Raw genomic sequence first — 13573 nt, 5'->3', positions numbered from 1 at the left:
GACAAGTTTTCGGGTATTTTAGATAGTTTTCAAAAATTAACCAATAAGCTGACATTTTATCAGGAATGTTAAAAGCAATTTTTTTTACATTACAAAATTTCGGTGGTTAAAATTACTTTTTTAAAACGTTTCCAACTACCATAATTAATCAATTTTCCAAGACTGAACTTTATTTTCTGAGGGGAAAAATGTCAATAATTTCTATAAGCGAATAATTTGTGGAAGTGCGCACTTTTATTACCCTTTTCCAACAAGGTACATATACTTACATTGATTTTTCTGGGTTACGGTCCCAGCCATGATGCCGTCATTGCTAAAATTGCTAAAAAGCCTTTTTTTTTTTTTTCTTCAAAAATTATCCCAATGCCTCGCTTTTTGAACCTAAATTGCTGCAAAGAGTTCCGATTTGTCCAAAAATTGTAGAAGTCTTACTGTTTTCCAAAAAAGTACAAAAATTCTAGTTTTTCTAAAAACTATCAAAAAGTCTCGCCTTTATTGATCATAGACATGGCTGAAAGTCTCGTCAGTCGTCAAAAACTTTCTAAAAATTGTCGTTTTTTTTGTTCAAGTTACCAAAAAAAACTCTGTATTTCGCTGAAATTGTTATCTCGCCTTTTGTTTAAATAGGCATATTGGTCAACTTTTTACCAAAAATTGGCAACAATTTCTCGCGTTTTATCATAATTGCTTCAAAATTTTTAGTTTTTACTTAATTGCCGAAAGTCAAATTCTTTTTCAAAAATGTTTTAATGAATAGTGTTCGTATTGTTGTTTTTGCCTCGAGACGATCTAAATAGTACAAATAAAATACTTAGCCTTATCTACATTTTGAAAAATTGTGAACTTACGATTAAAAACTAGATTGAGGTACTTGTGTGTGATCATGGAATTGTGTGGTTTATTTTCGGGTCACCACGCGTGATAAATCCCATCTCAGCTAGGGCCGGAGTGGTAATTTAGGGGAAGTGAATTAAAGAAAGAAAAATGAAATGTAACATGCTTGAATTCGTTCCACAAAAGTTTAATTCGAAAAATAATAGGGTTATTATAAATAGTACCTAGGTAATGTATATTAAATTTGGTAAGAATAGTTATTGTTTGGCGTAAATGCAAAAATTTTATAAAACATATTCATATGAGAAATTTTTGAAAAGTGCAATTAACTTAAACACTAACCAATAAAATATCGTCATGAATTCGATGAAAAATACATTATTTCAATAATTCATCCTCATCTCCAACCTGTTCTTTCTGCTTCAAATGATCTGCCTGCGCAACAGATTCCAGTAATTTATTATTTCTTTCAACACTTTGCAATAATTTTTCAAAGCGATCTGTAATTTTTGCGTCCATTTCATCGATTCTTCTTTTCATTTCAGTATTTTTTTCATCGATTTCAAGTTTTATATCATTTCTTTCAACGCTTTGCAACAATTTTTCGACACGATCAGTAATTTTTGCGTTCGCTTCATCGTTTCTTACGTTAATTTCAGCAATTCTCAAGTTCATTTCAGAGATTTTTCTATCGATCCCAAGTTTTAACTTATGTATTTGATCGCTTATCTTATGAACTGTTTCATTGATACATTCGCTGTTCGTTGAAGTTTTCTTTGCGGCATCCGCCGAAGAATTTTGGTCCATATCTTTGGAAGAATTACTGTGATTTCGTTTTTCTACGATTACTTTGGCTTGTTTGATGATAGTGAGGGGCATGTATCCGATTATTTTGTCAGATATATCATTTCCAATGCTGTACTTAGAATCGGAGCTTACTATAAGTTGCTTATGTTCAACATCCCAAAAAAATCTGTGATTTAAAAATTCTGGGCAATGTTTACTGAAAAACTGCAATGACTTGCTGTTGAGTAGACTTTCCAAATGCCACATCAGTTCAACTCGAGACATCACAGCAACTATTTCCGAGTCTTTCATGATGGCGGTCGTATCACTGACGGCCAAACCATTGAGTAGATTATAAAGTACCATGGGAACGAGAAAGACGAAGAGGGAAAAAAACACATAGGTATAATTGAAATTTTTACCTAGGGGTATATTAGAAGCATCGAGTTCTCCGGTCATCATGATAATCGATTTGATAAGCGATACCCACAGGTCTGGCCACAAATTAATGGAGTTTTCAATCGTGTGGTTGGGTGGATTGACATTAATTTCATTTTCTGACGATGTGTACTCTTCTGTTGTATCTCGGAATATAATGTAGAAGCTGTTCGCAAACGATATGGTCAGAATCGAAAACAATGCAAAAAATTTGGCAAAATTTAACGCCACTGTTTTAAACATTTCTATATAGACCGAAAACCACGGATGTTTACCAAGTAGAAATACAAGCTCTACACACGACATTAAAATAACTGTGGCTGCTAGATGCGCATTGCGTTCAATCGCAAATAAAACACCAACCCCAAGTATGATCATCATTTCCAACCAGTTTTCAGCTGATCTGACGTATGTCTTCTTTGAAAGAAGAACTTGGAAAAGCTCTCGTAGAATGAACATGATGTAAAACAGGAATGTTATTATTCCTATTCCTAACCCCGATGCATTACATAGAATTGAAGAGGAATGATGGTTGATTCCAGTATCGGTTGACTGAGAGCTGTTGTAACTGGTCGATGGCGACGGACAATCGTGAATTTGGAAAATATACGCATTTAAAGCCACGCAAAATAAGAAATAAAATGTAAAATTGAGGTAGTAATAATTCTTAATAAGACACCATTTCGAATAGAGGAAACTCTCTGAAAGAGGATGGTTGAGTAGTGTTCTCAGCTCTGGTTTTTTCTGAATCTGATGAAAAAATTCCATTTCGTTAGCTGTTTTAGAAGAATTCTGATCGACTTGCTTGAATATGCTGTAGTCAAACTCCACTCCCTGCAATATACCGAATGCGCCTCGGTCTGTATACAAAGTAATGCTATCATCAAAATAATTCTCCAGTACTGTTGCTGGAACTGAAGTTAAGGGTTGACTACCGTCGACATCTTTTGAATACAAATCGGCACCGGCGTCAAGGAGGGACTTGATGGCAAATTCATTTTTCAATGAGACTGCAAAATGAAGTGGGGTCCTATCAAATCCATCTTTATGATTTACATCTAGTAGAGGAACAGTTCGCGAATTGTAAGTCAAGAGTAACTTTAGAATCTCGCGATTAGTATTTTTTGAGAAATCTTGTCGATTCATACCACATATTATTACGTAAGTCAAAACCGACCCCGCTGTTTTAATTTGCAGATGAGCATTGTGTGAAATCAACTTGGTAACAATTTCATAATGACCCATATACGCAGCGGCCCCCAATGGCGTATGTACACGTAAATAAGGGACACGAAGATGGTAATCTGTGGCAAATGTATTTACTTGAACTCGTTTTCCTAATAGCGCATCTACTACGTCGATGTAACCAAACTTGCTAGCTGCGTATAAGTAGGTGTATGTCTGCTGCAAATCACCAGTAAGTTTGCTGTCCAGGAATTCCGTGCTCAGTTCGGCGATTCGATTTAAAAATAATTCAGGCGCATTGTTACGTAGATATGAATACAGTATCTTTTGGAGTTCACTTTGTGACCTTGTTGGGAGTTCTGGTTCTAGTTGGGGATATTTCTGCAATATTATGTCACGATAAGTACGAGTATGCCCATGAGAATCCCTTTAAAATTCCATATCCACATCGAAGTTTTCGATGAGTAACCTGACTGTTTCGATACTATCTAGAAATGGTAACATGTGTGCAGATCCTGGAGCAAAAGCAAGGTTTTTGAAACGGTAGTATGCCAGAAGTCTCATTATGTTGACGTCATTTTTTTCGAGCGCTGTTCGAATTAGAGTATCATAAAATTTATCTTCTTCTTCCGGTTCCACTTTCAATATATTAGCCATAACTAGGTAATTTATCGTAGTTGTGTCTAAATTTCTTTCGAGAGCGTTGATGAGCATTTTCCCGTCCCAGTGCGTGAATGAAGCTCCGTTTAGTAGCAGAATTAGAACAAACTCACTGGTTTCGCTGGACTGACAAGCCAAATCTAATAGAGTCAATGGAGTCCCATCATCCAACTCTCTGTAGAAATAATCGATGTCCACGTCCTTGCATTTCATGATTTCTTTGAACTCGTCCAAGTTTCGCTGCTTGAGGGAAGACAATAGCTTTTCTTGATTCGTCATGTTTTGGAAAATATCCAATTCCATCTGCGCAGCACAAATCACAGAACGTTTTATGAAATCTGATACGTTACACAGAAACGAAAAACTATGAAGAAACACTGTTTACAGCTGAGCGATAATTTGAAAACTAGACTAAAAATCATCATTTATTAAAAGCGGTGCAAAATGCAGCTTTCTATTGCAGAGCTCGGCAGGATGGCGATAATATTATCAGTGATGAGTCTGATAACGTCATCGTAGGGGAAGGTAATCCTTATCGCCTCTGCTCTCATCCTAACAGTTGCAACGATGTTGGCGATTGTTGTCGATGGACCGACTATCGTAATAATTTGTTGTTTTTCATTACAATTCAAATGCATTTTATTTTCTCTTTTTTTGGATACAATTTTTCACTCTTCGGATGAATTTTATTCCTGTGATCAAAGGCAAATTCAGCAGTCTCCTCAGTCGTCGAGAATTTTCTGAAAATTTTCGCTTTTTTAGTTCAAGTTGCACTTTTTTCCCAAAGATTCCTTAAAATTATTTTATTTTTACTGAAAATTGACAACAATTTCTCGAGTTTTATCAAAATTTTATCGAAATTTTTAGGTGTTTTCTAACCTAAGTAGGCAAAAAATCTCATTTTTTCCGAACAGTTTTCAAAATGTTTGCATCATTTCAAAAATTTTGAAAAATATTACTTTTTTTATAAAATTGCTGAAAACAGTCCTTTTTTGCAAAAAGTTTCAAAAAAGTTCCGCTATTCTGCTGAAAAGTTTCATTTTCTTTCAAAATATTTCTCAAAAGTATTGTTTTCTTGCCAAAAATTGTCAACAATTCTAAATGTACTCGTATATACATAAATAACGCGAACTCTTAAATTTTCACATCTTTATTTTGAAATTCTAAATTATACAAAAAACGAACTTACACTTAGAGAAAGGTTACATCTTAACTGAAAAACTAACGGATAACGTGACTGAATAGTACGCCATCACTGAACGAATTTGGCTCTTTGTCCAGCCCTGCTGCCAAACTCGGATACAAGAAGCATCAGAGCTGAAATTACGCCTGGTAAAAAGGCGTATTTCTCGCAAACACTAAAAGTTCTGCTTTATTATCCAAAGTATCTCTTTTTCAATAAAATGCTCAAAAGTTTTCATCTTTTGCTAAAAACTGTCAACAGTTACGAAAAATTTCGCTCTCTTGCCGAAAAATCTCACTTTTTTCAATAAAATGCTCAAGTGCCTAAATCGATCTAAAGAATCGCAAGATGGTAAATTCAAGTTTACGGATACATGTTTCACCATTTTTACAGCATTTTTTCCAAAACTGGGGGATCTGAAAACCTGCATGAATCTATAGAACAATTCAAAACCATCACGAATCAACTCATGAGGTCTGTCATGGGGTACAAACCAAATTTTAAAATTTTAGCTGTTTTCCTTTGCGCGTACGCGAAAGATGAATTTGTCATACACAGGGCAGAAACCTATAAATCCGTTTGCTACTAAACTATATATTCATGTTAGGGCACAGGACTTTTCGGAGTGAGGGAGTAATCAAAATAAAAAATGTTAGCAATTTTCGAATTCAACGCGTAACGTTATACTCCATTTTGATTGGTCGCTGGTCGCATTTAAATTTTTGAAATGCATGTTCTTAGCATAGTGTTCTCAATCGTTTTTTAGAAGCCTGGGCACTCTTTTAAAAATGAAAAATGAATAGTTCGCATTGTTTTTCTCGTCGAGGCAATGTGAAAATAAAATACTTGACCATTTATCTCAATATTGAAAAATTGTGAACTTACCTGGATCTTTTCGTGAAAAATATTTGCCAACCTCACGATTTCTTGTTTTGACTGCCCCGCAATTTATTAGTTCGCTCATCTGCACAATGCAACAATTCGTCATCCCCGTCATCCCCGTCATCAACCAACTCAACCGAAAAATTTTACTTCGATCGGCGTTTTTTCACGACATTCGCCTTCAAATTTAGGTTTTTCATTCATCTGCTTTGCCATACTTACGATATCTCTCTATATTGGTCCATGTGACGTGTAATAAGTTTTGAAATACTAGATTAAGGTAAATGTGATCATTAGATTTGGTGGTTTTATTTTTGGTCTGTGAGTCGCCACGTGTGATGATCTTTAAATGTACCTATATTGGAAATGATGAAAAATTCATCGTAGAAAAACATTTTTGTACGTTGTGCCTTTTGTGAGCTACAAACATTCAACCACTGCTGTGCTGCTTTGTACGCATCTTACGTATTGTCTCCGCCAGTGCTAGATTGGTGATTTTGACAATTTATTAGCCGAAAAATGAATTAAAGAAAGAAGATAGAACACAAATAAAATGTAACAACTTGAATTCGTACCATAAAAATATAATTCAAAGAATAATTACCAATAGGTAGGTATGTAATTAGGTATAAATAGCACATAATGTGAATTAAATTTAGTGAAAATAGCTATTGTTAGGCGTAAAGAGAAAATTTTTATAAGTTAAAGAATATTCGTATGAAAAAAAATTGAAAGTATTGACTGAAAATTAAAAAAAAAAAGAAATTATTGAAAAATGCTATCAAATTGAATCTCCGTCGTGTTCTTCCTGCTTCAAATAGTCTTCGTGCACAACAGATTCGAGTAATTTATTATTTCTTTTAACGATTTTCAACAATTTTTCGACGCGATTAGTAATTTTTGCGTTCATTTCATCGATTCTCACGTTCATATCAGTATTTTTTTGTTCAATTTCAAGTTTTAAATTATGTATTTGATCGCTGATAATATTAACTGTTTCATCGATGGATCCGCTGTTCGATGAAGTTTTATTTGCGACATCTGCCGATAAATTCTGGTCCATATCTTTGGAAGAATTACTGTGATTTCGTTTTTCTACGATTTGCTCGGCTTGTTTAACGATAGTGAGGGGCATTTTTCCGATTACTTTTCCAGAATTACCAATTTCTATACTATACTTATAAGAGGAGTGTACTCTAAGTTTATTTTGTTTAGCACCCCTGAAAAATCTGTGATTTGAAAATTCTGGGCAATGCTTACGGAAAAACTGCAATGACTTACTATTGAGTAGCCGTTCTAATTGCCATATCAGTTCAACTCGAGACATCACAGAAACTATTTCCGAGTCTTTCATGATGGCGCTCGTATCTCTAATGGCCAAACCATTGAGCAGATTGTAAAGTACCATAGGAACGAGAAAGATGAAGAGGAGAAGAAACACATAACTGTAATTGAAATTTTCACCTAGGGGTAGATTAGAAGCGTCAAATTCCCCGGTCATCATGATAATCGATTTGATAACCGATACTTTCAGATCTGTCCACGAATTAATTGAGTTTACAATCCTGTGGTTGGGTGGATCAACATTTGTTTCATTTTCTGACGATGTGTACTCTCCTCTTTGAAGATCTCGGAATAAAATGTAAAAGCTGTGCGCAAACGATATACTCAGAATCAAAAACAATGCGAGAAATTTGGCAAAATTTAATGCCACTGTTTTAAACATTTCTATATAGATCGAAAACCAAGGATGTTTACCCAGTAGAAATACAAGCTCTATGCACGAAATTACATTGACAGAGGCTGCTACATGTGCATCGCGTTGATTCGTAAAGAAAACACCAACTGCAACGATCATCATCATTTCCAACCAGTTTTCACGTGATCTGAAGTATGACCCAATTGAAAGAAAAAGTTGACAAAGTTCTCGTAGAATGAACACGATGTAAAACAGGAATGTTATCATTTCCAATCTTGATAACCACGAGGCATTACATAAAATTGAAGAGTTATGATAGAACGAACATTCATGAATCAGGAAAATATATGCGTTTAAGACCACGCAAAATGATAAATAAAATGCACAATTAAGGAAGTAATATTTCTTAATGAGGCACCATTTCACATAGAGGAAGCTCTCTGAAACCGGATGCTTGAGTACTGTTCTCAACTCTGGTTCTTGCTGAATCAGATGGAAAAATTCCATTTCATTAGCTGTTGTAGAGAAATTTCGATCGACTTGTTTGAATATGCTGTAGTCAAACTCTACTTCCTGAACAAAACCGAAGACATCTCGGTCTGTATGCAAATTAATGTTGTCATCAAAATATTTTTCCAATATTTTTGCTGGAACTGAAGTTATGGGAAGCCTACCGAAGGCATCTTTTGAATACAAATCTGCACCAGCTTCAAGGAGAAACTTGATGGCAAATTCATTTTTCAATACGACTGCAAAATGAAGTGGGGTTCTGCCAAACCCATCTTTATGATTTATATCTAGTAAAGGAACAGTTTGCAAATTGTAAGTCAAGAGTAACTTGAGGATCTCGCGATGGGTATTCTTTGAGATACTTTGTCGACTCATACCACATATTACGTAAGTCAGAACCGATCCGGCCGTTTTATTGATTTGCAGATGAGCATTGTGTGAAATCAATTTGGTTACAATTTCATAATGTCCCATGTAGGCAGCTACCGCTAATGGTGTTATTTCGCACGAATAAGGGACACGAAGATAGTAATCTGTGGCTAATGTATTTATTCGAACTTGTTTGTATAACAGCGCATCTACTATGTCGTTGTAACCTTTTTTGCTGGCTACGTATAAGTAGGAGTATGTCTGCTTACCATTAGTAGGTCTGTTGTCCAGAAATTCTGTGCTCAGTTCGGCGATTCGATTTAAAAACAGTTCTGGTGCATTGTTATGGAGATACGAATATAGTACCCTCTGGAGTTCACTTTGTGACGGGAGTTCAGGTTCTAATTCGGGATATTTCTGCAATATTATGTCACGATAAGTACGAGCATTACCATGAGAATCTCTTTGAAATTCCATATCCACATCGAAGTGCTCGATGAGAACCCTGACTGCTTTGATACTTTCTAGAAGTGGTAACAAGTGTGAAGATTCAGGAGCGAAATTTTTATAGCGGTAGTATGCTATAAGTTTCATTATATTGGCGTCATTTTTTTCGACCGCTGTTCGAATTAGAGTATCATAAAATTTATCTTCGTCTTCCGGTTCCACTTTCAGTATATTAACCACAACCAGATAATTTATCGTAGTTGTGTCTAAATTTCTTTTGAAAGCTTCAGTGAGCTTTACTCCGCTCCAGTGTGTTACTGATGCTCCGTTTAGTAGCAGAATTAGAACATACTCACTGGCTCCGCTGGATTGACAAGCCAAATCTAATAGAGTCATTCGAATCCCATTATCCGACACTTCCCGGAAATTGATACACAAGTCCTCGCATTTTATAGTTTCTTTGAATTCGTCCAAGTTTCGCTGCTTGAAGGCAGTCCATAACTTTTCTTCATTTGTCATGTTTTGATGAGTATTCAATTCCATCTGTGCAACGCGCAAATCACAGAACGTTTTATGAAAATTGATAAGTACGTCACACGGAAACGAAGAACATTTTAAAAAAATACTGTTTACAGCTGAGCGATGATTTGAGCACTAGACTAAAAATTATTGAAAACAATGCAAAATGCAGCTTTCTACCGCAGAGCTCGGCAGGATGTCGACAAATTATCAGTGATGAGTCTGATGACGAATACTCTGTCGTAGGTCGATAGCTACCTCGTAGGGGAAGGTATTCGTTATCGCCTTTGCTCACATGTACATAATAGCGACGATAAATGATTCTTTTTTGCAAGAAATTTTTAAAAACCCTACCTTTCGCTTGAATTGACGAAAGTCTTCAGGGTAATTAACAGGTTGTGAAAGTGAATTCAGTCAAAAAGGTAGTGAAAAAATGAAAAAATTTACTAATGCGTTCATTTATTTGCATTGTGTTTTTTTATACTCGTATGATTTTGATTGAAATTAAAAAATACTTCACTCGTATATACACAAATTTTCTTCCAATTTCAATTTTTTCAAAAATTTCCCTGTGAAAAATTTGACTTTGTTAATTTTTTTTTGTGTGAGTGTGGGAAGGGGGGTTCAAGTAGAGAGTTTTCTGAAAATTTGGTTGAAAAATGGTAGAGATTTTTTCAACAAAAAAAAATCCGTTAGATAACATGATTTCAACTTTTCAATTAGGGAGGAGGGGGTGGCAATTTGAAAAATGATATGACACTTTCTGCAGTTTTGACAAATCATCATTCAATTTTGAGAATTTCCGATCAATTCTTGTTTTTTTTTTCTTCAATAATCTGAGCACTTTAACTAAGCATGAGTCTGAGTCTGTGCAAAATTTTACCCAAATGAAACATTTTCTCAAATTTTGGTCGTAGTCTGATGGTTTATCAATTTTTGATATTTTTGAGTGATTTTCACAATCAATTTTACAATTATTTTTATGACACTTTTTTGCGAATATTAATTTCTGGCTCTTTATAGTAAAAATGTCGAGATCGTCAGAATTTTTACTTTGGCCTTCGACCATTATTGTTTCATATATCTGTCGATTGATCAATAATTTTATAACTAACTAATCCACCTTAATTTTTCTTTGTTTCAGGTGAGTACAAATTTCCTTCCAAAAATGATAGAATATGAACTCGCGTGTATATGAGAATAAGTGAGTAATTTTATAATCCTTATGAGAAAAGTTAAGTAAGTCAATTCTACACTACATCTGTGAGGCTGTGACCTTTTATTTTCAACGGCAAATCAGAAAAAACTTCTAAAATCACGGAATGAAAATCAGCTGAAATAATTGTCCATCGGGTTGGAATCGAAGTGATCTGATTTTCCGAATACGAATTTGGAAATCGTAAATCAAATTTTTGAGTTCACAAATAACGATTTGATTTCTAATGAATTTTTGAAAAATTAAACTCGGTTCAAAAATGGAAAACAACCAGAATCTTACAAAATAGACCAAGAACGCCGAAATTTGGTGTGTGTTTTGCTTTCGGGCCTCCAAATCGATTTGAAACGGTTTTTCAACTTTCGAAAATCTATTGGCGGCTTCAGAACTGTGAAAGAACGATTAGAAACAGTTTCCAATCGATTCTGAGAAAAACCAAATTTCAGTTTTATTGGTCAATTAGGTAAAATTCAGATTTTTCCCATTTTTGGTCCAAATTTGATTTTTAAAAATTATTCGTTAAAAATCGAAAAATGCACTTCAGCTTCTGAAATTTTGGCTGATGATATATTTTTGCATACTTTTTCGATCCAGTATTGTCCGGTTCAAAAAAATTCTGCCAGTTGAATATTCAAATAGGTATATAAAAGGAAGGAATAATAATTGAATAATTGTGCAGTGAAAAATTTAATTCATAAAATTAGGTCCGTATAAGTAAATAGGCCTAGTATGAAAATGATATTTTGTAAAAAAGTTGTTATTCTTATGCTACGAGTAAGTACATATACATAAAAGGAAAAAATTCGATGAACAGTATTCACGAGTTAAAAACAATCAATTTTTGAAATAGTCGACTTAGAAACTAATAAACTTATGAAAGTATTAAAAAATGCAACGAAATTGAACATAAATCGATAAATATATCATTTTGTTGCATAGCACTATTTTCAATAATTCATTCCATCTCTAACCTCTATTCCTTTTGCTTTATTAAATGTGCTACCGCCTGCACAACCGATTCGAGTAATTTCTCATTACGTTCATCGACACTTTGTAACAATTTTTCATCTCGATCGGCAATTTTTTCATTCATTGCGGTCATTTTTTCTTCAATATTAGCAATTTTTACATCAATTTCGAGCTTCAGATCACGTATTTGATCGCTAAACTTATGAATTACTTCATCAACGCGTCGTTCGCTATTCGATGAAGGTTTATTTTCGTCACGAGCCGATATATTCTGAGCCACATATTCGTCATCAGAATTACTGAGCTTACGGTTTTCTACGATTTGTTCAGCTTGTTTGATGATAGCGAGGGGCATTTTACCGATTGTTTTTCCAAATACATCAAATTGTATGCTGTAGTTCAGGCTGGATTGTACTGTAAGTTTCTTCAGTTGCCGCGTTACCAACCTAGAGGATTCTCCTGCCAGAATAATCATCTCAACATCCCTGAAAAATCGATGATTTAAAAATTCTGGGCAACGTTTACGAATAACCTGCGACCACTTGCTGTTGGCTAGACGTTCTAATTGCCATATCAGTTTAACCCGAGATATCACAGCAACTATTTCCGAGTCTTTCATGATGGCGTTCGTATCACTGATGGCTAAACCATTGAGTAGATTATAAAGTACCATGGGAACGAGGAAGATGAAGAGGAAAAGAAACACATGACTGTAATTGAAATTTTCACCTAGGGGTAGAGTTAGAGTAGAAGCTTCAAATTCTCCGGTCATCATGATGATTGATTTAACTATCGATACCCACTCTATAAATTTAAAGCAGTCAAATTTCACTGCTTAGCAGTCACGACATTTTATTTTTTAAAGCAGTAGTTTTTTTCACTGTTTTGCAGTAAAAAAAACTAATGCTTTAAAAACGCAAAATGTCGGGACTGCTAAGTAGTGAAATTGACTGTTTCAAATTACGAGAGCACAGGCCTGGCCATAAATTGACTGTGTTTTCAATCGTCTGGTTCGATGGATCAACATTAGTTTTATTTTCTTCTGTTCTGTTCATAAGTACGAGTATGTCCACGAGAATCCCTTTGAAATTCCATATCCACGTCGAAGTACTCGATGAGCACCCTGACTGCTTCGATGCTTCCTAGAAGTCTTGACAAGATTGCAGATTCTCGATGATCCGATGTGTTTCGAGAACTGTACTATGCTATAAGTCTCATTATGTTGACGTCGTTGTTTTCGACCGCTTTTCGAATCAGAGTATCGTAAAATTCGTCTTCTTTTTGTTCCACTTCTATTACATTAGCCACGCGCAGATAATTTATCGTAGTTGTGTCTGCATTTTTTTCGAAAGCTTCGGCGAGCTTTTCTTCGCTCCAGTACATGACTGAAGCTCCGTTTAGTAGTAGAATTAGAACGTACTCACTGGCTCCGCAGGATTGGCCGGCTAAATCTAATAAAGTTTCGTTATCCGGATCCTGGTCGTAGAAGTAATCGATGTCCACGTCCTCGCATTTTATGATTTTTTTGAACTCGTCTAAGTTTCGCTGCTTGAACGAAGCCAATAGCTTTTGTTGATTTGTCATATTATTTTGATGAGGAGTATCCATCTACGTGGCACAAATTACAGGACGTTATGAAATTGGTACTTTACGCGGAAACGAAGAACGATTAAAAAAAAACCATTGACGTTTGAGCGACGATTTGATAACTAAAAATTATAAAATATAATGCTAAATTTAGCTATTAAGCACTAGCAGAGCTCGGAATGATGGCGATAAATTATCGGTGATGATGAATACTGTATGGTAAATTGACAGTTATGCTTTATTTGTCATCATAAGGGAAGATAATCGTAATCGCCCAAAGCTCGACGTG

At 35.0% G+C, this 13573-nt stretch overlaps 2 protein-coding genes across 2 annotated transcripts in view; one reads left to right on the top strand and one right to left on the bottom strand.

Moving 5' to 3' along the window:
- The window catches only part of LOC135833529 (serine/threonine-protein kinase/endoribonuclease IRE1-like), a 328041-nt gene that overhangs the window by 47352 nt on the left and 267116 nt on the right, over positions 1–13573 (top strand). The gene's annotated exons all lie outside the window — the stretch shown is intronic.
- LOC135843125 (transient receptor potential cation channel protein painless-like) lies at positions 949–3204 on the bottom strand. Its single transcript, XM_065360885.1, has one exon. It carries the CDS (start codon positions 3202–3204, stop codon positions 1213–1215), a length of 1992 nt encoding a protein of 663 aa, XP_065216957.1. The 3' UTR covers positions 949–1212.

Source organism: Planococcus citri, chromosome 1 (assembly GCF_950023065.1).
Source record: "Planococcus citri chromosome 1, ihPlaCitr1.1, whole genome shotgun sequence".
NCBI classification, from domain to species: Eukaryota; Metazoa; Arthropoda; class Insecta; order Hemiptera; family Pseudococcidae; genus Planococcus; species Planococcus citri.
Note: the sequence above shows the minus strand (reverse complement) of the source record. Positions and strands in the feature narration are given on the sequence as shown.